This window comes from Pholcus phalangioides, unplaced genomic scaffold (assembly GCF_987345545.1).
Source record: "Pholcus phalangioides strain wild (caught in Gottingen) unplaced genomic scaffold, Ppha-v1.0 ptg000041l_1, whole genome shotgun sequence".
NCBI classification, from domain to species: domain Eukaryota; kingdom Metazoa; phylum Arthropoda; class Arachnida; order Araneae; family Pholcidae; genus Pholcus; species Pholcus phalangioides.
Window position 1 is genome coordinate 5,712,917 of NW_028301627.1, and position 26,193 is coordinate 5,739,109.

Consider the following 26,193-nt stretch of genomic DNA (forward strand, 5'->3'; position numbering starts at 1 on the left):
GTCACCTCACATGGCCGCCCTTCAGTCACATGTATAAGGGACGTCTGGCGTCATATGTAACCATGGCTCGCATATCCTGGTGTTTCACTCGTTTTTGCGCTTCTGTGCAGAAGTAGTGCGATAATATTTCACGTAAATACATTGCAATTTGACACTGTAGTGCCTATTAAATAAGAGTTTTGAATACGTCTCGGTTTTTAACATTGATTTCCGGAATTTGTCCTGGTTTTTCATTCACCTCATCTGGTCATCCTGGACCAGATGAGGAACTTAACGAGAAACCCCGAAACTTTTCTCCAACTCCCAACCCATCTTGTCTGCAATCACCACAAAATTTGTTAATCGCGATAGTACCCAATTGCCCGGGAAAAATAGGTTGTAAATGTTTTTTTTTAACACAAAATAAAGTGTTCCAGACTCTGCCCCAAAGCTGGGCTGGAAGAGATCTCGGCAACGGGATACGTCCAGTGGCAAAGTTCTGGCGTTCATTCATTCAGTTTTTTTAACACTGGAATCGTTACTCCCTTCTCAACTGTGAGTCCACGAGTCCACGCGTGGACTCACTTACTTTTTTCGACCATGCACGGAGGCCGTGGACTCACTGGCCTCCGTGCGTGCATGCTTCACGTACAGCCCCAAAGCAGAATGTGCCACGTTCGTCGCAGAACAACCAGTGCTGTTGCAGAACAATCTGGAAGAATTTTAAGAATAGTGTAGAAAAATGCTATTATGTATATGCGAATTTTTACCGCAGAACATTTTCAGTCAGCTGAGGGCTCGTTGCAGAACATCACAAAGCATTCTGCTTTGGGGACGTACAGCAACATGATGCTGCAGTGCCATCTATTGGTGAAAATCCGTACATGTATTAAGATCCTCCCTCACTCCCTCCGTTAATACAACAGGTTTGAAAACTGACTGAACGAAGAGATATCACTGTTTCAGTTAAATAAAATTCACATCTCTGCCCTCACGCACACTTGAACCCCGTCTCTCATTTGCTTCAGCCAGTATTCCCAATCTGTTGTATTAACAGGGAAGAGTGACGTCTTTCTACATATACGTTGCCATCTGGTGGCCCTAATGTCGTTTGCGAGCTATTAGCTGAATGTTGTCGCCGCGCAATTGCGCAGAGCCATTCAGCATACGCTCCGGGAGGGGGGAGAATCCTATCAGTCAGTATAACTTAGTTGGTAGAACACTCGTCCGGCAAACGAGAGACCGGAGAGCTAATTTCGTAATTGCATGCACCGCTATTCCGCGATAACACGATTTCAGCCAACCACGTTTCTTCTTAATTCAAGAAATAATATTTCTGTAATCAATAATTCCGACTACCTTAATATCGTACGATCTGTTGTGCTTTCGGTTACAAGGTGTCTTCGTTATGTAATTATTGGAATGTATTCTGAAAGATTAACACGCTGTATGCCAAACAAAATAGTTTATTTTAATTCGCGTAAGGAAAAAATTAAAATTCCGTGGTTAATTGGTAGCGAGGGATGGTGGTAATGCATTTCGAAAATTTTGGTGCTAAACAGTTTTAGGACTTTTCCCGTCAGCCGAATTGGTGTAGGTGATAGTACATCAGACTGAGGACCAAGGTTCGAATCCAGCTCGTAGAAGTTATACATGTTTTTTTTCCACTCCTCGCCAGAAAATGATTTAAACATTCTAATTTTTTTTGCTGATACAATACATTTTACAATATGTTTTGCGGACTCTTAAAATACAAGTATTGCATGTAGTAAATGAGTTAAATATTATAACAAAAGCATGAAGAAATTAAGACCAATAACGTTATAAAAAAACGTAGTTGTCTTTTAGTATATTTTCATTTGCCAAGTTCCAATTTTTAAATATTTTAATAGTTGTTTACACCTAATTATAACGTGCACAATATATATATTTTTATACTGTCATTTTTCCTGTTTATTTTCAGTCGATTTGCTATCGAAAAATGCATTGATAAATTCGAGAAATATTTTACTAAAATTTGCAAGGATTTTTTTATAGCATTTTCAGAAACTTAAAATCGTTATCCGCCTTTAACTGTGTGAATGTTTAAGTTTGCTTTCAATGTATAAATTTGTTGGTTTAAAAAAAAAATCGTTTATATATTGCATTGAACACAGCGCGATTGAACATTCGTGAAATGTCTCGCGGAACATCGGTGGAAATGTTTACCTTGTTTGCACCACTGTTCCGCGACCAGATACGAAAATGAAGATATCGTAGAGTTACGCAAGTTATCGTAGAGGCTCAAGCAACGTGATCGGCTGTGTGGAAAAAATTACGAAAAAAATCGTGTAATCGCGGAATAGTGGTGCACATTTGCGAAATATGCGACCGGAGAGACCGATATCTTTTCGTTCAGCCAGTTTTCCGAATCTTTTGTGAAATCTGTACAACCTAAAAGAATATCTATACTCAGATAAAACTTAATGATAATGCATATCATGCATTGTGATTGAAATATTAATTATAATTGAAAAATATTAATAATGTTTTTGTTGCCTGTAAGCATTTTTTATCCTCTCAATTTTTATGATTCATTGTATGTTTTAATTTTGCAGTGGAGCAAGAAAATGGATCTCGAGCAAAACCGCGAAGAAACTTTTTCACAGAATTCTCAAATAGCACTCAACTCGAAACGAGCACAATATGTAGACAGATTCAGCCGTGTCATGTTTCCATCGGCTTTCACAATTTTCAATATAATCTACTGGTCGTATTATTTGCTTCTCACATAACTTTATTATACAGTATGAACAGTTAAATACAGTTTTATTCTCCCTAATCCGGCACATATCAGACCGGGGTGTGCCGGATTACTGGAAGTCAATTGAAAAGTCATTTAAATAAAATAAACTTCTGAGCAAATACATAGTGTAACAAGTTTTCCTTTTCTATGCTCGAAGGAAACCCGCCTGAAAACGCCGGATCACTGGATGGGCCGGACTAGCGCACGACCGGATTATCGAGAGTCTACTGTATTTATTGATAATGACTGAATAAACTGATATGCCGACACCATTATATTTACTATTTTTCCAAAACCTGGCTCATACTTTCTGTAATTTGAATTAATTCAGATCATCGATTAGCTGCAGTGATAATAAAGGGATCACCCTTCTCCCGAAAATTTAACAAAAATACCCAGTGATAAGATCCATAAGAAATATCTAACCAATCAACAAACTGTACCTTACGAAACGTAATGTTTTGTTTGAAATAGAACTAGGCTATGGAAAAGTTTTATTGTTACTTTTTCAAACACGATCTCCCTTTTTTAACCCTGAATAACTAAACTGAAACCAGTGTTAATCAGTAGCTAATGTAGTTATTCTATTAGATGAATGTTTAGTTATATAGGGTTAATAACGTTTCATTAATAATAATAAGGTATTTGGTGACCAAAAAATATCCATACTTAACAGTGGTGCGTTTTGCGAAAAACCCGGTCTAAAGTTTTCACTCGAATTGAAATACGTTGCATATTCCTGAAAACTGTTTGGAACAAGAAATATTATGCTTTTTTAACGGCAGGGTGCAAAAAAAATTGTGTGATTGAAGGGAGTTTGAGGAAGTGAAATGGACAAAAAATGGTGTTTATATTATGCCTATTGAGCGAATTGCGAAAAAAACATAACATGGATTTTTTCATGATATCCCATCACATATACAGGGTGGTAACAATTTAACGCGGAAGTGTTTTTAGTTTTTCGATCTGACCCATAATCAATGAGTAATGACTTTTTGAAAATTGATGACGTCACTTCAAAATCCTGCCAAATTCACCGCACATACACCAAACATATAACTTGGTGTATTTTTAAACTGAACAAGGATATAATCCTAAAAAATTGAGAAAGCAAACTAGTTTTTTTTCCTCTTTTTATATGTGTGTGCGAACACTTTTCAAATGTTTACGCGGTTGTTGATTATCACGATTTTCTAAGATTGCAGTTTCTGAGTTCATCTGTGTGATTAAAAACTACTATCACTCCAAAAATGTTCACTTGCCATGTGTTAGTAAAATGAACTTCAGATTTAGAAAGTAACCCATGGGAAATAATTTTTATAAAATTGAAGAATTAAGATTTTTGAAATTTATACATTTTTTCAAAATTTAAAATTCATAAAATTCTAACGAATGATCAGGTATCGAAGTTCATTTACTAACACATGTAGTATAAATATTTCTATAAAATTTCAGAATTTTCAGTGTAGTAGCTTTTTTTAAATCTTACGGATGAGCTCAAAAAACTGCAATTCGATAAAATTGCGTTCAAAGTGTTCTTTCTTGTTTTCGTTTACACTATAACTCATTAGTTTTTAATTATATTTTTAAAAAAACAAAGTAACCCGATTGAAACGATTTTTTTTTTTTTTGCATTTTTTGCAATTGAATGAAATATTTTTTAAAATCATGTTTGAAAAATCGACTTCAGGGGTCGTGACATCACTTAAATGAATAAAGTATTACTAACAATTTTTTGAGTTAATTTTTTTTTAAACAACTCAAAAAGTATTAAGAAGACTCCGACGAATAAATCAAATACACGAAAATACAAAAATCCTAATGCATTTCGACATCAATGGGTGTCGTCTTCAGAGGAAAAATATTTAACTACTAGTCACGCTGACCGAGTTTCCCACTTGGGTTGAAAACCAAATCTTAACGCTCGGTTGCTCAGCGGAAAAAGTACGTCTGTTCACTTCAAACGTCGTGGTCAGAATGAAGCTGTGAGCCTGTGTGAGATACTAATGCAGCATTCTGATTGGACGTTTGCGCAATAGTGCTACCCGATGTTGTCGAAATGCATTAGAATTTTTGTATTTTCGTGTATTTGCCTTATTCGTTGGTGTCTTAATATTCTTGGGCAAAGTTGATCAACTCTTCCAAACTCAAAAACTCTTGCCCCGTTTTATTGACCAATATGTGATCTAATTCAAAAGACTGGGCAGAAAAAACAATCGCGCAGTAAACACTATGCGACTCCCCTCCAAAGTTTTCACTAAACAATGAAGGAGAGCAAATTACATTTTGGCAAAAAGTGTTGATTTGGTTAAAGAAATAGATCTCATTTGGCTAACACTTTACAAATTTGCTGATAAATTTGTCAATATAGTGGATGAAGCTGACACGTAATTACACGTAAGCTGCACGTGATAACAAGGTTATAATATCATACTGCATTGAGAGAAAAGTGCCGATCGTGCAAGAAAAATGTCGAAGAATCGTGCAAGAAGTCGGCTTCTATCGGGATTGAATATTTCAGTTCATTTTCAAGAAGTGGCAACCCGCTGCTGGCAGTGAAACTTACTTTTTTTGGTGTTTGGCACGTAACTGACCTTTAGAAAAATGACACGTCACAAAAACTCAAAACGTTATAACTCTTTTAATATTCGTCCGATCCTAAAACAGAAAAACTTTTTTATATTTGTTTTTCACAAGAAATCACGTGAGTTATTATTGGGTGGTCGATAGTTACTACACTGTATGATACAGTAAGACCTCTTTTACGGTCACCAACGGGACATAAAAATTCGTCCGTGAAAAAGAGAAGACCGTTAATCGGGGGTTTGAAATACATACTTTATATATATTAAGATATTATTTGGCTGCACAAGAAGGGTGACCGCATATGAGGGGTGACGGTTAAAAGAGGTTTTAACCGTTTTAATGCATTTGAATTGAAGTAACGTGTTAGAATTTTGCTGATTGCTGACATGGCATCGAAAACGTAAAATATAAGATTGCTCCATAAAACATTTAATTAAGAATTCATAGAGAATTCACATTTAAAAAAAAAGTAAAAAGCTGAAGTTAAAATAAGCATGAAGCTTTGAACACAGAAATTTTTATTAAACAGTTCGTTAGGGATGAAAAAAATTTCTAATCTGGATGTGAGTGAAATCTTATGGTCACACAACTGTTACGGCCGTATTCACCACTCAGTGTGCTGAAACACGGATCGGTTAAAACCCGTTCCAGTTTCAACTCGAAATAGGTATTCTCCAGACCAGACCAGAATGAAATTTCTTTTCCCGGGCCTGGCCCTAATGGACCATCTGCGAGCTTACAAATTGCAGCCTCGGGGACTACGTATGAAGAGAAAGACAAGAGAGTATATGTTTTTTATTTTTTGGTGCATGTGTAAGAGAAAGTTGGTCAAATTCGGGGTGGTCAGTTAAGTTTAACGACTGGTCTGGTAACACGATATGCAGGTAAATTGCGCCACAACCTTCTGTTAGTAATTTTAACAGAAGTAGAAGACAGTGAAAATGAGCTGTGAAGAACGTACCAAGTTTTTTTTTTTTTAATTTTTGTGGTGTGATCCATTTCCGCCGGACAATGCGACAAGTTTTGTGGTATCAGGGGGGGGGGGAGAAGACAGGGGGGGGATAGAGGAAAGGTGTTAGTATTTTGTTATGGGTTATGTTAGTATTTTGTATTCTCGAACAGTACCAAGTGAAACTCGGTTCAGTTGGCAAGTATTTGGCGTATATTAGCTTGGCGAGAGTAGACTCGATGCTGATTGGATGAGAGATGAAATAGGGTTTTTGGTCTTCTAATGAAGTGGAAAACTTGACTAGGATTCTTGTGTTTACGTTTCAGCAATTTTCGTTTTCTATAAGCAAAATAAAAATAATATTTTTGTTCTTCACCCCCACCTCAATTTTCAATGAAATTCTACTTCACTCGAGCTACTTTTTTTCCCACCCCGAGATATCGATCATGATGGTTTCCATTTCACTACAGAATTGCGAACTCGCTCTCGCAACTGTACGAAATTTATATTTTCAAAAATATTTATTAATAGAAATTTTTTAAAAAATTTCCAAATATATCTGAATTCGTTTTCTAATTATGATTGTTGCGTAATTGAAACCACAATTTTGCAAATAACAATAAGGTGAACACGATATAATTAAAAGTTCAAAATTCAGTAAATTTGATTTAGAAAAAAGAAAGCAATTAGTTTTAGTGCTAATATAGTAATTCCTCGTGATATTCAAAACGGAAATTTCTCTATCCTCCTTAATTAAATGCGCCTTTTCATGCGCCAGTGGCGGATTACCGCACAGGCGCGCGCCTGGGGCCTCAGCAGAGCGGGGGGCCTCCAAATAGTTGTGTGCTTCATCCTACATATGAATTTACATGCGTATCAACAAAGCTCTTGAACTAAGTACAGTATCTGCTCTCCCTTTTTTTTAGAGTTATGGAAGAAAAACGGGAACTGAAAGAAAAGAACAATTTACAAGACGCAGCTCTCAAGGGCCAGTTCTTCCCCGACAAAGAAAGAAGAGACATTGTAAAGCGATCATTCAGGGAGGGTCATTTTCAAACAGTATTTCCCTAAGGGCACAAGCAGGAGGAGGGGTGAGAACAGCAGGTCCTAATGTCTGTCCGAAATGAAAATTGGAGTGAAGGCATAAACAGATGTCTCATTCCACAGTATTAAATGCTTTTATGGGCGCCGATAATACGACAGCTTTGGTGTAAGCTTTTGTATACAGTATAATGGATGGCAAGATGGCTATCGGCAAGCGGCGACATCGACAGGAAGAGACACTCGTACTAATTAAAATGAATGTAGTAGACAAAGCTGTAGTAGAGCTCTTATTGTGATTTTGTCTCCCATTTGTTTGAATGAAATACTATAAGCTGGTTCAAACAACATATACATTTGCAATCTATGACTGTAACCATACGACCATATGACAAAAAAAAAGTGGGGTTTGAAATGAATGCTGAATGACATGCATTCTGAATCACGTGATTTTTCTGTTTCTCTTTTAACACTCCCTCCCCGGCTGAAAAAAATCAAGGGGGTTTCTTTTCCTTCTTTCTAAAAAAAAGAGCTACATTTTTGGATTGGTCAAGGAGGCTTGGGTAGACAACATCTTTGTGTCAGACCGAAAAGTGTTTACTGTTAATGTAATTGTAATGTGTGTTATTGTAATGAAAAAAATTTTCATGCCGATCCTCAAGATTTCCTTTAGGATTTAGATTGCAGAATCTCCAAAAATAACGGTAAGCAAAACTAAAAATATATAAATTATCTGATAAATTTTTATTTGAGCATTTCAATTCAACTACAGTAGTCTCTCGAGAATTCGGTCGTGCTCTAATCCAGCACGTCCAGTAGTCCAGGATATTTAGGTGGTGTGGTGTCACTTTTCTCCTGATGCCCTAACCCCTAACACGTTCTAATATTTCTTAATTGCTGATCAAGTCCTGACTATGTCTTTGCACGAAATTTCATATATTATTTCAATGGGTTTCTTCAAAGTATATCCAGCAATTTCGGTAAAATCTGGCACACCGTGGTCTAATACGTACCGGATTAGCGAGAGTCTACTGCAGTGGTCTTCAACCTTTGAGGCATAGCAGGCCATATTGAAACATTTTATAAAGTACGCGGGCCACAATGTTATACTGTGGCATTTTTCGTTATTAAACGAAACGGGGGGGGGGGGGGCATAATAGATTTTTATTCACTCTGAATACAAATAATACAAAGGCAAAGGCCACAACAGGCAGAGTGCCCAACGAGGTGGCTGAAAGAGAAAATAATAATAATTAATTTAATAATAGTAAAAATAAAATAGAATAAACAAATAAAAAATAATAATTTCTAAAAAAAATTTTTAAAATAATTTCTTTCATTGACAATAATTTTAATTCATTCTGAAATAATTTCTTTCATTAAATTTTATTCATTCTGAACTAATTTCTTCCATTAAAAATATAATTCTTATATTTACTCTGATATAATTTCTTCCCTCTATTGAAGAAATGTTTTTCTATTAAATATTATCAGTATCTTTATATCAAATCAAATATATTATATTTGAGATATTATCAAATCTTTATTAATCAGTAATATTAAATTACTAAAACTATGACGGATCTCCATTTTTGCCGTGTGGCTGAAGGCACCAGGACGGACATCTTAGATTACTAAAAATGTGATGCAGAATTTTACTGTAATTTTTTTTTTTAATGGGAGTATGATTATTTTTCATCTAGTACCAGAGAATATCATTATATTTCCTTATCTTATTTTTGTGTTTATGGTTTTGGTGATGCAAAAATAAAAAAAAAGTTATGATTTTCATAATATTGTTCATTTTAGTGAACCATCTCGTTCTTATTAGGGCTAAAAGGGTGCAGTGGTGGATAAAGGCAAATTTGTGGGTGGGGGCGGTGGTTGTGACCATGTGTTCCATTTTTCAGGACGGTTCTGATTTTTTTTGGAAAAAATTCTGAATTTTCTCCCTTTTTTAAGCAAATTTATTTTCTTGGTTTGTTATTCAGTCAAAAACGTAGAAAACATTTTTTTTTTCCATTTAATTTTTCTGCTCTCGGGAGGGGGGGAGGGGGGTGACAGCCCCTACCTTTATTCCGCCCCTGATAGGGGGGCCTCCAGATCAGGTTGCGCCTGGGGCCTCCCAAAATCATGATCCGCCACTGGTTCCCAAGGCCAGCTTGGCCTGTCTGCAGTCACGCCTCGAGTTCCATTGCCAATAATGTTTATTTTCCATCCATTGATTGACATCTCCTTTTATGGTTGACATCGAAACAGGAAAGAAAGGTTCAGGTCCAGATAGCTTCTGGTTCCCTGCCTCTTTGGTCTGCAAGTTCATTTCCCTGAAAATTTACATGTCCAGGAACCCAGTAAAGGTTGATGTGTTGTTGCCTAATACTACCAAGTTATTCAGCATGTCAGTGCAGTATTTGATGCACAGTTGAAACTTGAGGAAATTGTCAAGAGCCATTAATGCTGCTTGGTTGTCAGAGAAGATAACAATTTGTTTGCCATGATACCCTTTAGAAATCAGGCTTTCAGCCAGTATGGCTATTGCTAGTACTTCTCTCAGCTTGGAAGACTAGTCATTTTGCCAAGATACAAATGTATCTTATGGTAGTCATTATTTTTAAAACGTGGGGTTTAAATCCTGGAACCACCCAATGGGCTTACACCACTATTGCACGCCCAATGTTGAGCTATGGATGTGTGGTATGGCAACGGGTGTTAGTAAAGACCTTATGAAACTGCCTACAAAAAGTGCAAAAACTTGTGTGCATTCTTATCATGGCAGCTTTACCCAGCTCCCCTTCCATTGCCCTCGAAACTGATCTTAAGCAAGAGATGTGGAAAATTGCTCCAGCCCCAGATGTGGTTATCCTGGAGCCCCATCAGTGTAACATTTGATAACTCCCGTTGAGATGTTATCAGTTATGCTAGCAACTTCATTTCTCCCAGGTATGTGGATAGTGTAATTTTTAGTAAATTTTTTGTTTTCGAACAGAAGTTTTTTTTCTCATTAGTAGAGAAAGGATTTCTACACTATCCAATAGACAGCTGTCAAAATGTTTTTTTAAAGAGGGTTTGTATCCTATATAAGGATGGTGACACCAAGTACCATTTCTTTATAGCCTGTACATGGTCCTAAAAGCATCTCCTTGTAGATACCATCTTAGACGTGGTTGCTTAAGATCAGTTTCGAGGGCAATGGAAGGGGAGCTGGGTAAAGCTGCCACGATAAGAATGCACACAAGTTTTTGCACTTTTTGTAGGACAGTTTCATAAGAGGTCTTTACTAACACCCGTTGCCGTACCACACATCTATAGCTCAACACTGGGCGTGCAATAGTGGTGTAAGCCCATTGGGTGGTTTCAGGATTTAAACCCCACGTTTTAAAAATAATTCTTTTGCACAGCATAAGTATAGTAGTGGCCCGTTTAGCTCTTTCTTTAATATATATGGAATTTCTAAAAGAGCTTAACACCCTAATGACATCCAAGGTATTTCACTTTGTCGCACATGGTAAGTTCTTGTCCCTTAAATACAGATATCCTGTAGACAGAGGTAATGTCACCTAATACGATTTTCTAAAATCAAATTTTCACCAAAATCTGTAACTGCCAGTTCCGAATTTTCATTGAATATCTACTTCAACAAACGCTGATTACAGTGATGTATTGGGGACAAAAGACTGATATGATTTGTTGTAGCCTCTTTCGAAAGCTGGCACGATGGACAAGTTTTCAGTAGCTTTGACCGATTGTAGTAGCAGCAAAGGGTGCAGAATCGATGATTAAAAATTTTGGCGACAATTTGATTTTGAACTTCGCCAATCTTTTAGCGCTTGTAGCTCGACATTAAATCCAGCTATTTCAACGAAATCTGTGTCACCTAATAGAATTTTTTGTTTTTTCCAAATATGTGCTTAGTTTTGAAAGTAGTAGTCCTCTGAAAAAAACCCGAATTTGTGAAATTTCTCAGACTCGATGCATTTTTTTTTCCATAATCGATTATTCACAATAACTCGAAAACGGTTTGAGATAGGACAGGGTTGGTGGGGTGTTTCATGATCGACTTTGGCTCATCTATCTCTCACTCCTTTTCGTACAAAGATTTCTGAAGAAATTTTTGAAATGAAAAATTTAATTTTCAAAATAAAAGTAATTGTACAAAAATTCACCCCCTCCCCCTTTTCGCAATAAAATCAACAGATTTTTATAAATCATGTATCAAACTCAAAAAAAAAAGAGAAAAATACCATTTTCCGTAAAACGTGTTTAGTTTTTATTATAATGAAAGGGAAAGAATTGTTGTGGATCAATTACAAAAGTTTAACTGCATCTCAACAGTAGTTTATTTGACGTAAAACCGCAACACTAAAGTGGGCGTAACTTTGGTTCTAAGCATCATACAAACAAAACAAGACCTGTCTTGGAATTGAAAAAGATAGATAGGACTTACATAAAAATGAATAAGTAAAATATATATGTATATTTTTTTTCTTCTAAACTGATGTATTAAACGCATTGGGATACCTTAATATGATCCAATTGCCCAAGTTACCATTTAATACTCAAGGGAGGACGCAATTAGCCTGAGCCAATGAAAACAGTTTCAAACGTTGGAAATATCAGATTGTGACACAACAGTAAAAATGCTTATTATAATTCTGAAGTAATCAATGGATATTTCAATTCCAAAATATGTTTTATACTTTTTAATGTTGATATTATTATCTTTTTTAATATTAAACAGATATTCTCATTGAGCATAAATTTTCTCAGGCCACTTGACACAAACACAAACAAATAAAGAATATGTTGATTTAACGAAAAAAGTTTTCATCATGTGAAATATTTAGTGTTAATTCATTCAAAAAAGCTACCTTTTGTGTGTCCATATAAGATACTGAGAAAAATAAAACCCATCAGTTCAGCTAACAGTATTGATTGAGAGAGTTTCATTGATAATTTAGTTTCCATGTCAATTGGTAAAAGCTTCACAGAAAACTACTTGACCTCCTAAACTGGGAACAACCAGTGCAATCTTTTCACAGAATAAAAAAATTCACTTTATTTTCAAAATAGATTCTGGAAGGTTCTTATTCCCCCCCCCCCATAAAAACCCTCTGTATCACTTGAAAGAGGTTCAGGTTCTTCCATTGAAATATCGTGGTAAGACCAGGGCTTAAAAAACATAAGAATGTATCATAAGAATCCTGAAAGGAACAAAAATATTGCATTTATGTAACTTCTCCCCAGTGTGAACTCTTGTGTGTGTTCAAATCAAATGCTCGAGAATATGTTTTACCACAGATATCACACTCATGCGGCTTCTCTCCGGTATGGATCCTATAGTGTAACTTTAAATGATCAAGTCGAGAAAATGTTTTGAAACAGATTTCGCACTTGTGTGGCTTCTCTCCTGTGTGAACTATTTTGTGTTTGTTTAAAGTGTCTGTTCGAGAAAATTTTTTACAACATATATCACATTCATGTGACTCCATCCCCGTGTGTACACTTTTGTGTTTGTTTAAACCACTACTTTGAGAAAATGTTTTATGACAAATATCACACTGGTGTAGCTTCTCTCCCGTGTGGACTCTTTTGTGTCGGTGAACACCATTTCGGTGAGAAAATACTTTCCCACAGATTTGACACTCAAGTGGCTTCTTTCCAGTATGGACCCTGTTGTGCACTTTTAAATCGCCAACTCGAGAAAATGTTTCACCACATATATTACAAGTATGGCGCCTATGGTGCAATTTCAAATGGTCAAGTCGCGAAAATGTTTTAAAACAGATTTCGCACTTGTGAGGCTTCTCTCCTGTGTGAACTATTTTGTGTTTGTTCAAAGTGTCTGTTCGAGAAAATTTTTTACAACATATATCACATTCATGTGGTTCCTCTCCTGTGTGTACACTTTTGTGAATGTTTAAACTGCTACTTTGAGAAAATGTTTTATGACAAATATCACACTGGTGTGGCTTCTCTCCCGTGTGAACTCTTCTGTGTCTGTGGAAATTACTTCTGTGAGAAAATACTTTACCACAGATTTGACACTCAAGTGGCTTCTCACCAGTATGAATCCTGTTGTGCACTTTTAAATCGCCAACTTGATAAAATGTTTTACCACAGATATTACATTCATATGGCTTCTCACCAGTATGGAGCATATGGTGTAATTTTAAACGGAAAAGTTGAGAAAACGTTTTATGACAGATTTCACACTCGTAAGGCTTTTCTCCTGTGTGGACTTTTTTGTGCCTATTTAGATAGCCTACTACAGGGAATGTTTTACCACAGACATCACATTCATGTGGCTTCTCTCCTGTGTGAATTTTTATGTGAATGATTAAACTGCTCCTTCCAGAGAATATTTTATGACAGACATTACACTTATGTGCCTCCTCTTTTGTTTGGACTCTTTCGTTCATATTCAAAATGCTGCAGCCAGAAAACGTTATACTAAAAATGTTCAAAAATGTGAATATTTAAATTACTTACAAGAGAAAATGTTTTACCACACATTTTACATTCGTGTGGATTGTTTTGTGTTGGTAAAAAAGGTGATGTCAGAAAACTTTTTATCACTGAGTATCACACTTATATAGCGGTTCTCTAATATGGACCTATTTTTTGTTATTTAAGCTGCCTACTTGAAAAATATTTTACTACAGAATTCACACACTCACATGCATGCGTGGACTTTTTTGTATCAGTTCAAACCGTTGATGTCAAAAAATGTTTCATCCTCATGTGGCTTCCCTCATGTATGAAAAGTTTTGCATATACACAAAAAAAAATGTGAATATATATTCACATTTTTAGTAAAACAATTCTTTTTCCACAAAATTCACACTCATGTGGCACCTCCTTGGTGTTAATTTTCATGTGCTTGTATTAAAGTGTTGATCTGATGAAATGTTCTTCCACAGATGTAGTTTCGTTTTGCGTAGATTTAGAAATTGCTCATTTCACTGAGATGTGTGTTTTCTACAATGTGGACAACAAATCTCGTACTTTACGAACATTAGTCATTCCTTTTCATCAATACTATTCTGCAACACACTGACTCGCATGTGAGTTTTCTTCACAAAGAAATCAGTTAGGAACTATTGAAGCTTTCGCTGTTTTATCCTGCAGATTATGATGGGAATCTTCGATTGCCTGCAAAAAAAAAATATTATCATCACAAAGTCTAAATCTATTACAATCAGGTTTTGGTTCATATAGAAAACCTTTGGTATTTACCATCGTGTTCAAAATACACACTTCAAATACCAAACATGAAAAATGAAAGTAAAGGTAATGGGAGGCAAAAACAGGGAAATGCTTTCAAGCAAAAGGGTCAAAGTAAAAGCAGAAACTTCAAGTAAAAGATAAAAGCAAATCCTCCAATCCCTATTTATAATGATTGGAAGGATTTACTTGCATGTAAAAGGTAATCTATAAGTGTAAGGCCCTCCTCACACGGGGAAACTAAAATCGAGCTCGAGTTGCTTCAACTTGAGAGTTGAGTTGACTAGAACGAGTCAAGTTGCTCGTTCTCCCTCACATGGCGCTACTGAAAAAATATTCAAAGCCCGGGAAACTGAGTAAAAACAGCACAGTCTATAGTTTTCCTTCTTATCTTCCGGTACTATCTTGTTAGCCGGGTTAAGAAAAATAATTTCTATTATACGTGAACTTGCTACACAGAATTTCAGTTCACAGGTAAATACAAAATTTCATTATTTAAATTGATATCATTTTGAAATGACAATAAAATGGTAAAAATTAGATAATTTTTCAGTATAATTTCGCTTCATTTGGAAAAAAAAAAATCTTGTTTTTCCTCTATAAATATGCCTTTCAGTACCTATATATGTTGGATTACATATTTTATTAATACATATTTTTATTGTTTATTAGTTAAAATATTGTCACGCAGAATTTTAAGTAGTTTCATGAAATGAAACGACCAAAGCTGGTTCCGAGAGGCAAAAAATAAACTATAGGCACAAAACTAGAGATAAACAACACATGAATTGTTGTTTATGTTTCAGGGAATGATTTTCCCCAAATACTCCCACACACAGATGTGCGTGTATGTGACCTATATAGATTAGACATTCCAAGCAAGGGGGAAAATCGGGGACCATCCCTATGGAACACGTGCTTGTTTAGGTACATGTAAAAGTAGACAGTGTTTTGAAATTTTCTGGAGGTTCTTATCCAGGGCCGTCTTAAGAGCAATATGGGGGCTCCCAGCCATGTATTTTTTTTTTCTGAGATCCTACTTGGCAAATTCATTTGGTTATTCCTGAAATTTTTTACCAGATCTAATTTTCGTGACGCTCCATCATCTTTTGAAATAGCCCCTGGGGAGTGCCCAGGTGGGCCCATGTGTTTACCACAGACCTGTCATCTTGGGAGGATCAGGGGGGGGCTATTTCCCCCGGCTTTAAAAAGTACACTAGAAATAGTATATATATGTACATACAGTGAGTATATGTTCTTTGCCCCCCCCCCCCAAAAAAGTTTAAATGACAGTCCTGGTTTACCATTTCATTCAGAGGCGTCAGAGCCAGGGGTGCAAACTCAAGCACCCACGGTAATTTGTGGCATGGATCCGAGCACCCCAGAATTGATTAAGAAATTAAACTTTCCGACATAAAACGAAAGACGAGCACCCACAGTTTCGAAACAATTCCCACGCCCCGATTTCATTATAATTTCAAAATAATATCAATTTAAATATAGAAATCGTGTATTTACCTGTAAACTGAAATTCTGTAAAAATTTCATTATATAATTTCAACTGATAATTTATTATATATATATCTATACTCTGGATTGCTTTTCAATTCGGGTCCAAACTCGCATGACGAAAATATGAAGGAATGCTATAAAGGCAGTTTTTAGTTTCTTCAACAAAAGTTGGCGGCGACTAGCATGCCAGTCACCAAGTGATTGAGTCGCCAAGACGCTAATTTCTTCGTGTGAGGGCTTCTAAAACAATATGCGTGCTGGTTTTCGGGAAACGGTTTCTCTTATCAGTTGCCGAACTTTAGTTTCCCCGTGTGAGGAGGGCCTAAGGCACACCGGAGTCACTACCTGGAAATCCACTGATTATGCAGATCAGTAAATGGTCAATAACTTTTAATTTTCTTTTTTTTAATGACAAGAGTGAAATTAGTTTATTTAGACAGATTTCAGGGTGCTGAATTAAAATAAGACTGCAAAAAAAATCTCTATCACATAGTTTTTTCTATATTAATTTGTCATTTCTTTTAAATACAAAAATACACAATGAAAAACTTGCATATCTAGAAAATGAAGATAAATGGCATATCTACTATATATTAAAAACAAATTGTAAAACATTTATTACGACAGTTATTTTATCATATTCATTCATCGTTTTACATGAAACATATATGGATCATTCCCTAGGCAATGTTTCACACTTTTAAAATAAAAAATTTAAATTTAAAAATAAGAGTAATCTTGGAGAAATGTGTCAAACGTAAAATTTACTCTTCTGTTCTCTTGAGTGCAGCTACTGTAGTGTTAAACACACCCTTGCCTGTCCTGGTGTTACTTTACTTGTACAAAAATGTCTCTCAATTTGAGTTATGAAGATGAGATCAAATACTCACAAAAGTTTTTGAAGATGCTTCTATGGATGAAAAATCAATAAATGAGTCAGATTGGTAATGTGTCATAAAAGTTGTACTCTCTCCCTCTTCTGAGAAAAATCTTGCAAAGATACGATAGATGTTGTAGATGAAATGGGCATTCCATATTCTAGAGCTAAAATTTCAAACAGATGACCTATGATAATTTTTTGTATTACTGACCATCGCTGCAATCAATGCAAGGGTGTGAAAAAAAAGACAGAAAAACAAAAACGAGTTGCTCCAAGTACAGCAAGAATATTTCTCAATAATACACTATCAATCTTTGCGTGGAGTGAGTGGAATAATTAAGAGAATGTAATCGAGAATAACCTCCAAGTAGGTTCGCAAGCCCCTGCAGTATTTCTGGAAGGGCTAAGCGGAATACAATAATAAGACACCATTTTTAATTAAATTTTAATCTGTGACCTGCTTGCCCAGCCCTGGCAAGCGATGGCCAATTTCTCATATTCCTGGTTCTTAACACAATAAGCCTGCTCATTGGAGTCTCTTTGTCTGTCCTATGCAATCGCCTGATGGAATGTACTAGATACTGCATTGTTTATGTGGCAAAAATGAGAGTAAGGCTTGTAGGATATAAGTAGTATATAGGCAAGCTGACTATTTTTGTAAAAAACATCATAAAAACTGGGGTATTCATTACATTTTATATGGTATGATTGCCTTCTGGGTTAGATAGGATATAGACGAGGATACCTTAATAAGAAAACTTGATGTTTTCAGAATCTTTGATACTGGAAATCTTGAGCAGAATTAGTTTTGAGTTGGGACTACAAACGTAAGCATAGTAAATTTGGATTAACTGTACTGCACTTTGTTTTGGTTGTATTTATTTCAACTTTTAGAACAAGCTTAGTAAGCTGCTCGTAATTTTTATTGTTGATTGACACCTTTCCACATACGAAAAATAAAAATAGCTTTATTTGCAGTCAATGTGAGCACTCAAATAAGTTTCTTCTTTGCAAAGTACAGTAAAGCCTCTATAAGTCGTCACCTCCAGTTATCGAAAAATTATGATGGCTTAAGCTGAGTTTCGTCAGTTTTAATGTGCGATATTATGAAAATAGTATAAATTTAAAGTAATATGACATTTATTAAAGTATGAATCAAAATAACAATATTAATAAAATTTATAGATAGCAAATGAAAAAAATGATAGCACTTTTTATCATTTTTTTTTATCTCTTATTACTTATTGTGGTAAAATGTACTACTTTGCTGCACACCCATTCCAGTCATATATCGCCATTCTGCAATTTCCAACCAGTGGAATTGGGTGGGAAATGAAGACTCCATCCAGTGGTGGTCGTCCTAGGCTCGGTAGGTAAAGAACTTGTTTCTGATGATGTTCTATACCCGGATTCAAACCCATGGACCATGATGGTAACCTTCATAGTGGAAGACGAGCATCTTTACCACAGTGCCCCTCGGGCACTGGTAAAATGTACTGGCACACTTTGATTTAAACTAGTAATTTTTAATTTAGACTAACAGAGCAACTGTTAGAATAGGTAGCTTTGCTTCATAACAGAACTCTATATTGCAAATTAATGTTACATGTACATCAAATTAAAAAAATTTTAGTGTTTTAATTCTTCATCAGTAGTTCATGATACAACTACAAAGTAATCTCGAACACTTTTGACTTGGTGGAGGAGCCCTGGGAAGGGAAACGTAAACAGAAGACCTCAACTTGGGAAAGAATGTCAAATTTTTTTTTAATTTCAAGCCCTAAATTATTAGAGCCCATGATTTCTATGATTATTTATTATCCGTGCCCGCGTTGCACTTTGATTTGATTAATTCGATTCTTCGATTTACATAATTTTTGATTTCCTTGCACTATGTGTAATCTTTGAGGTATCAATAAATTTTGGTTTTGCCAGAGATGCCCTGAGGGGCCGAAGTGCTTACGTTGCTTCTTGAGACAGAGCCTGGGTGTCTTGCGGTTTCTCCAATAGAGCCCATGCAGAAATGAGATCTAGCTTGAACAGTCCCCAACGTCCCATAAACCTTATTCGGCAAATGAACTTCCCCAGCATAACTTTTGTTACTTAAACTGTTCCGTTTGGGTATATAGGATTTTATGGTGACTTTTAAGCATATGGCAATGCTGTTAACAAGCTCTTATTTTAATGGGAACCATAAAAACAATCTGTTCCTCTTTCTCAAACTTTTTCATAGTGACGACTTAACCGAAATTAGCTACGAGTAAGCAAGGGTTTAATAACATTGTGGCCTATGAGAGGTGGAAGGGCCTGAAGAAAAATGACGACTTAACCGGAGTGACGACTTAACAAGGTTTTACTGTACTTGCAAATTATTGGCAGACAATTACCTCATTTGTGTGCTCATTCATCTTAAATACTGTGGAGATGTATAAAAGTTTTCCAATTGAAATACAGTAGAATCCTGTTATTACGAACTCCAAGAGACTGGAGAAATCACTTTGTTATAATAAAATTTTGTTACAAACGAATTCCAGGTTTTAGCATTGTTCCTATTGAAACTTATCTGGGGAATTAGAAAAGTGTTCACTAAAATGAGATGTTTGATATAACTGTATTCGTTAAAACATGATTCGACTGTACGTTTATTATGTAAAGAAAAAGGAAATAAAAATTAAAGAATGAATGAATTTAAAAAGAAATGAATAAATGAAAAAAAATTAAAATTAAAGTAAATTTTATATGTACAAGGTAATATATTAATCATCCTTCTCCATCTTTTTCTGGAATGCCTCAAAAATGGCTAATTGTGTTTCTAAAATTTTTTTCTGGAATTCATGTAGCTCATTGTGCGCTGCCATTTCTTTCTTTCTCATCTGCATAATCTTTTCATGCTGTTCTATTTGTTGTTGTTTTTGTAGTTCGTGCAGTTCGGCTTCCCTTTTCAAATTTTCCTGTATTGCTTCCAATACTTTTTTTGCTGACACCACAGATGGTGGAACAGTTCTCTGCTTTCGAACTGGGAGCCATTTCACCACTCTTTCCATGGAGGTGACTCGTTCACCTAAGAAAGCTCTCGTCTTCTTTGCAGGTGACTGTGCTGCTGATAGTGGTGGCCCAAACAAACTTTTCTTGCACAGTTGAGAGGATGTTCCCTCTCCAGGGTCATATTCCTTCCGATACGAGTTGTTTTGTTCTTTTTTGGAAGGTGGTGTCAAGGCTTGTGACAATGACACGCCTGCCTCGAAAGACAGTCCTTCCCCAGGATTGTAAATATCCTGCAACGACACATTAGTTTCATGAATACAGACATAAACGTTATGTTGATAAATTGCTACTTACACATCAATGCCCTCATGCCAGAAGCATAAATGATACTTTCCTCATTGGGAAAAAAAACAAGTGGGGTAAATGACATTTGAATGTTGACTCTACCCAGGTATGAAGTTATTTGCTAAATGTTTTACCACACAGGTTACAATCGGGATACACATTTGTGTTTCAGGCACAACTTAAGATAGGAAAATAGGGTCTCACACGAACCAGGCAATAAAAGAAATGACAAATTAGCACATTCGTGCTTCTGGCAGGAAGGGGACGAGATACAAGAGCAAGTACAATAACAACACATGTATAGCTGCGTTGCTTACAGAAGCAACACCAGGGGTGATTAGAACATATTTTTTTGCCTGAGAATGGGAGGGGGCCAATGAGAAAGATGCAGAGCTATGGAAAAAATTACGAAATGCATTTGATAAATATTAATGATTAATATTCCAAACACATTCTTGAATAGATATGAAATTATCAAATACTGCTTTGGAGATTAATCTTGTCAAGAAAAATATTCTAAAACTTTTAATCACTTTCAAAAATTTTTTATAATATTCAAAAAGTTTCATAATGAAAAGCGAATGCAACCACTCACAATAACAGACAGAATATTTTGGAACTAAAAGTAGTGTTGTTTTTATGTTTCAGGAACTCAAAACTGAATTATATTTCATGATGTAAGCAAAATTAGTAATTTTTTAGAACAAGCACAGTCTTAAATTATTCTATTTTAACATCTGGGAGAATATTCCCACTTCACATCTCTATGAATAGCTACATTATCTATGAATAGCTTTTCTTGTTAATTTTTCTGTTTTCCCTTTAAGTTTAAAAGTGAAACTTTTTCCCAATTGGATCCAACAATAATGTTTTGAATGTGTATAATTGCATGAAAAACTTTTCATTGGATAACTTACAATGCAAGCACAAAAATATTTTCTCTATTATCAACTAATAAATGTAATAAGTAAACTGAAAATACTTTTGTGTGCATTGTAAGAGAAGGTTATTCAATACAAATTTTTGTATCCTACTACATACAGTCTAAATTTTATTGTGAAATGCAATTACAGAAAGTTGCATTAACAAAGAAAACTTGATATATGTACATAGATATCATATGAAAACTCTCAATATATGTACATAGATATCATATGAAAACTCTCAATATATGTACATAGATATCATATGAAAACTCTCAATATATGTACATACACTGAAGAGCCAAAAAAACTGGTCCACCTGCCAAATATTGTGTAGGGCCCCCGCAAGCCCGCAGAAGTGCCGCAACACGACGTGGCATGGACTCGACTAATGTCTGAAGTAGTGCTGGAGGTAATTGACACCATGAATCCTGCAGGGCTGTCTATAAATCCGTAGGAGGAGTAAGAGGGGGTGGAGATCTCTTCTGAACAGCACGTTGCAAGGCACCCCAGATATGTTCAATAATGTTCATGTCTGGGGATTTAGGTGGCCAGTGGAAGTGTCTAAAGTCAGAAGAGTGTTCCTGGAGCCACTTTGTAGCAATTCTGGACGTGTGGGGTGTCGCATTGTCCTCCTGAAATTGTCCAAGTCCGTCGGAATGAACAAAGGACATGAATGGGTGCAGGTGATCAGACAGGATGCTTACATGCCTGTCACCTGTCAGAGTGGTATCTAGACGTATCAGGGGTCCCATATCACGCCAACTGCATATGCCCCATACCATCACAGAGCCTCCACCAGCTTGAACAGTCCCCTGTTGACATGGAGGGTCCATGGATTCATGAGGTTGTCTCCATACCCGTACACGTTCATCAGCTCGAAGCAATTGGAACCGAGACTCATCAGACCAGGCAACGTGTTTCCAGTCCTCAACAGTCCAATGTCGGTGTTATCGGGCCCAGGCGAGGCGTAAAGCTTTGTGTCGTGCAGACACGAGTGGGCCTTCGGCTCCGAAAGCCCATATTGATGATGTTTCGTTGAATGGTTCGCACGCTGACACTTGTTGATGGCCCAGCATTGAAATCTGCAGCAATTTGAGGAAAGATTGTATGTCTGTCATGTTTAATGATTCTCGTCAGTCGTCGTTGGTCTCGTTCTTGCATGATCTTTTTCCGGCCGCAGCGATGTCGTAGTTTAATTTTTTACCGGATTTCCGATATTCACGGTACACTCGTGAAATGGTCGTACGTGAAAATCCAAATTTCATCGCTACCTTGGAGATGCTATGTCCCATCTGTCGTGCGCCGACTATAACACCACGTTCAAACTCACTTAAGTCTCGATAACCTGCCATTGTAGCAGCAGTAATCGATCTAACAACTATGCCAGACACTTGTTGTGTTATATAGGTGTTGCCAACCACAGTGCTGTACTCTGATTGGTTCCATATCTCTTTATTTGCATACGCATGCCTGTACCAGTTTTTTTGGCTCTTCAGTTTAGATATCATATGAAAACTCTCAATATATGTACATAGAAATGTGTGAGGAGAGGACATTCTCCTGAATAATAGTAAACATTCATATATCTTACCTCATCGTCATCAGGGTAGCATTGTGCCTCCTCTGATTCTGTGAAGATAACAAAATTGAGTTTCTGAACAAAGATTTTTAATTTCCACACGTTGCTTATTAATGGGAAACAAAAGTTTAAACAAAGAATGATTTCTTACCTACAACATCAATGGGCTGATAGTCAGCGTTGGAATCATCTGTATTTGGTAGGGGAACTCTACAGGCACTTACAGATATTATCCTCTCCTGCAGTGCAACCCGCTAGTTTTGATGCATTCCTTCTTTTCTTCTGCAACACTCTTCAAAAATTGCTTTGTCATACTGCGGTACCGATCATGCAATTGCTTGGTGATCCTGGGGAACACCCCTGCCAATGCATTAAATTTTTCCCTCAGGACCTCCCAAACATTTTCTTTTTGATTGTTGAAAACCGTGTTCTTTTTTCATTTTGAATAATATTGCTAAATTTGTTTATAAGAGCGACCAAAAAGATTTAATTTTTCACATCTGAGAAATTTTTTCTCACTTACTTGTCCATGACTGAAAAAAAAGAAATTCCATGTGTAAAAACCAGGAGAGCGGAGAGTATTTTTTTAGCTTTAACACATGACTTTCTTCAATGAATGAGCGTGAAGCATCAGCATCAAATCTTACTATTTGAGTTGGGTAACTTTTTATGGAGAATACCGATCCCCTTTTACCATGGCTTCTACCATGTCTTACCCTACTCTCCTGTAGCTATAGAATGGTGAATATGGCCGTTAGATGAGTTTCACTGTCCATTCATAAGCAGTTGATTGGTGATTTTGCACGTCAGTCTTCTCATTATTAGAATATCTTGACTATGAAATATTTATTTATATTTGTTGAGAGTTTTTCACATATAGATGGAGCACCAATTCTCACGCTTCTGTTTTACATGAATCTGGTCATTATTAGATAATCTTGTTCACCATTTTTGTGTCAAGATCTCCCTTCAGACTTTTTTTTTGCTAATAAATGGTCAATTTTCAAAAACTATGTCTCATCTATATTCTCACTATGTACATGGACTAATATATTCTTGAAATTGTGAAGAATTTGTCATTGTGTAAGAAACTAAAAAGAAAAGAATTTTTCTTCAGTCTTTTGAAATGTTTTCAGCAGCCGTGTTAGGGAAAAGGAGCAACTTGAGTTGTTCATTTAACCAGTCACTTTCGTCTTTATGCCACTCAAGTCTGATTTGATGGCGACTATTGTTATACAGGATTTACAATGATTATTGTTAAATTACAATTTATTTATTACTAAAGAAATAAAATGCCTTACTCTTACTGGTGCTTGAGGGTGGAGCCTTAGACCAGAAGTTTGCAACATTCTAATTTGTATGCAGCCATTGATGGTTTTAAAACTGTTATGGAACTCCAATGTCTATAAGAAAAATTAATATTTCTTTAGTATAAAAACCAATTTAATTACAACACCAATAAGATAATTCACAGCTATTCGTGTAAAACCATCGGCTCATGCAGAAAACACCCATGTTTTACCAACCACCAGGTTATGGCATCATTCATACCAGGAGGGGAGTGATTGGCCATTTCTTTTCAACCCATTCATTTTCCTTTACTTGTGTGTTTGATCAGGTCTTTCACTTACAAAAAATAAATGAAACCACGTCACAAGCTTCCCAAGGTTGAGAACCACTGTTAGTGAATATAGGTCCCATTGGCAGCCCAGTTAGAGGTCGAATTAAGATGGTTTTCTGAGGTTGCCAACTTATTTAATTCATTAAAAAATCTCCCCACAGAGAACATCACGCCTTTAATGAATAAAATATTAATCTCATTACACTTTACTCATAGTTTGAAAAATAGATGACAGCAATAAAAATTCACTCAAACTGTTAGATACACATGCACACTTTACAGTAAAACTCGAACAGCAATAGCGTAATAACTAGTTGGCGATTATTGGCGAAGATTTTCCTTTGTTGTCTGTTAACGCTTTTCTTCCTGGTCAGTGATGGTCAGCCATTTCATTCCATTGGCATTTTCTTTTCTGCCAGCCATTATTATCATTATTTACCTTTTGCTATTGGTCTGAAAGTAACATCACCTCTGAAAGTTCACTGTAATTATATATAATAGGCTGCAGAGCATTTGAATTTAGTCTGTTAGTGTACGCATGCACATTTTCGGAGCTAATTTTTTCATTTGTTTGTTACATGTTCCGTTCACAGATTGTTTTTGACAAACACAAACATCTCTTTTGTCACAAACAGTTAAAATAGAGTGTGTTTGTAAAGAAAATTGGTAAATTATTAATTTAATTATTTCTACATAATACTTATATTCCAAAGAATATTAATTTACGCATAACAAGAGGGAGACGATTGTTTAATGCAAGTCCTGATTTTTCTTATTTTCAATCCCGTATCTGATTCAAGGATGTTTTATTTTCAATCTTGATCCCTTATTTAGTCTGAGAATGTTAGCCTATTGCTCGTGTTGCTCCTTTTTTTATCGTTATTCATTTTCCATCTTTAGTTGGCGATTTTCGGCAACTATTTCCTTTTTAGCTCTGTCCTCTTAATGAGGTTCAGGACAGAGCAAGGATCCTTGATGGGTGATTAAATGGGGCTGATAATTATTGAGATCTTGTCTCGTTAACACCCATACGTTTAATCAGGGTCGTATTTTAACTTTTTCCGGGGGGGGGGGGGCAAAGACATGTACTCAATGTATGTGTATGTGTGTGTATATATATATATACACATCATTTTTTGTGTATTTTAAAAAGTCGGGGGGGGGCGATCCCCCCAAATGACGAGCCTGCTTTTAATAAACAAACTAAGTGTAAGAGACACTCCTTTTTTCCACAACAAAAAAATTTTCCTTTCTCCGAATACGGGCCTACAACTACTGACCTGTTCCCTGACCTGCACTTGAAGATGAACTTGACATGAATGAATCCGTCCAAGGTATAGCTGGATCCACGCCGAGAAAGGATCCTATAGTATCCCTTAATGACTAATTACGACTATTTATAATCAGTGAAAGAAGGATCAGCCAAATTCATCGGATAAATTACCCGATCGTCGACCGTGACCAAAGCTGGTTGAAGAGCTCAGCTCTCTTCTGCAATTATACAGAGCTCAGCAAAGCTGCTGCATCTTTCAAGTGGTAAGCCGCTTTGGGCTCAGATCTCCAGATAAACAAAGGATGAAATTCGTAGTGGTTGTTCTTCCAAAAACCACCAAAATTTTTTGAAGAAATTTGATTAGATTCATCCTAACAAGAAAAATTTCAAAGAACGTTCAATGAAGATGAAATTAAACGTTTAATGGGAAAGAAAACAATACCGTTATTATTTATTCAAAAAAAAATAAAACTGTAACAACCCCTACGAACTTTATTCTTTGTTTATC

General features: G+C 36.0%; 1 protein-coding gene and 1 long non-coding RNA gene across 3 annotated transcripts in view; one reads left to right on the forward strand and one right to left on the reverse strand.

Moving 5' to 3' along the window:
• LOC149065153 (glycine receptor subunit alpha-2-like) overlaps positions 1–3,037 on the forward strand; it is a 56,718-nt gene extending 53,681 nt beyond the window's left edge. The window contains exon 8 of the mRNA XM_089254464.1: positions 2,577–3,037. Within this exon, the coding sequence (XP_089110590.1) occupies positions 2,577–2,753 (177 nt within the window). The 3' untranslated portion in view covers positions 2,754–3,037. The remainder of the gene's footprint in view (positions 1–2,576) is intronic.
• Positions 3,038–11,583: 8,546 nt separating this feature from the next.
• On the reverse strand, positions 11,584–25,974 carry LOC149065154 (uncharacterized). Of its 2 annotated transcripts, none has more exons than XR_016195678.1 (3): positions 25,705–25,974; positions 24,099–24,194; positions 11,584–14,492 (listed from the first exon to the last, which is right to left on the reverse strand). It is a non-coding gene; the product is annotated as an uncharacterized LOC149065154 (long non-coding RNA). The 2 variants fall into 2 exon arrangements; XR_016195679.1 differs by having other exon boundaries at positions 24,093–24,194; positions 25,705–25,968.
• Between the last annotated feature and the right edge of the window lie 219 nt (positions 25,975–26,193).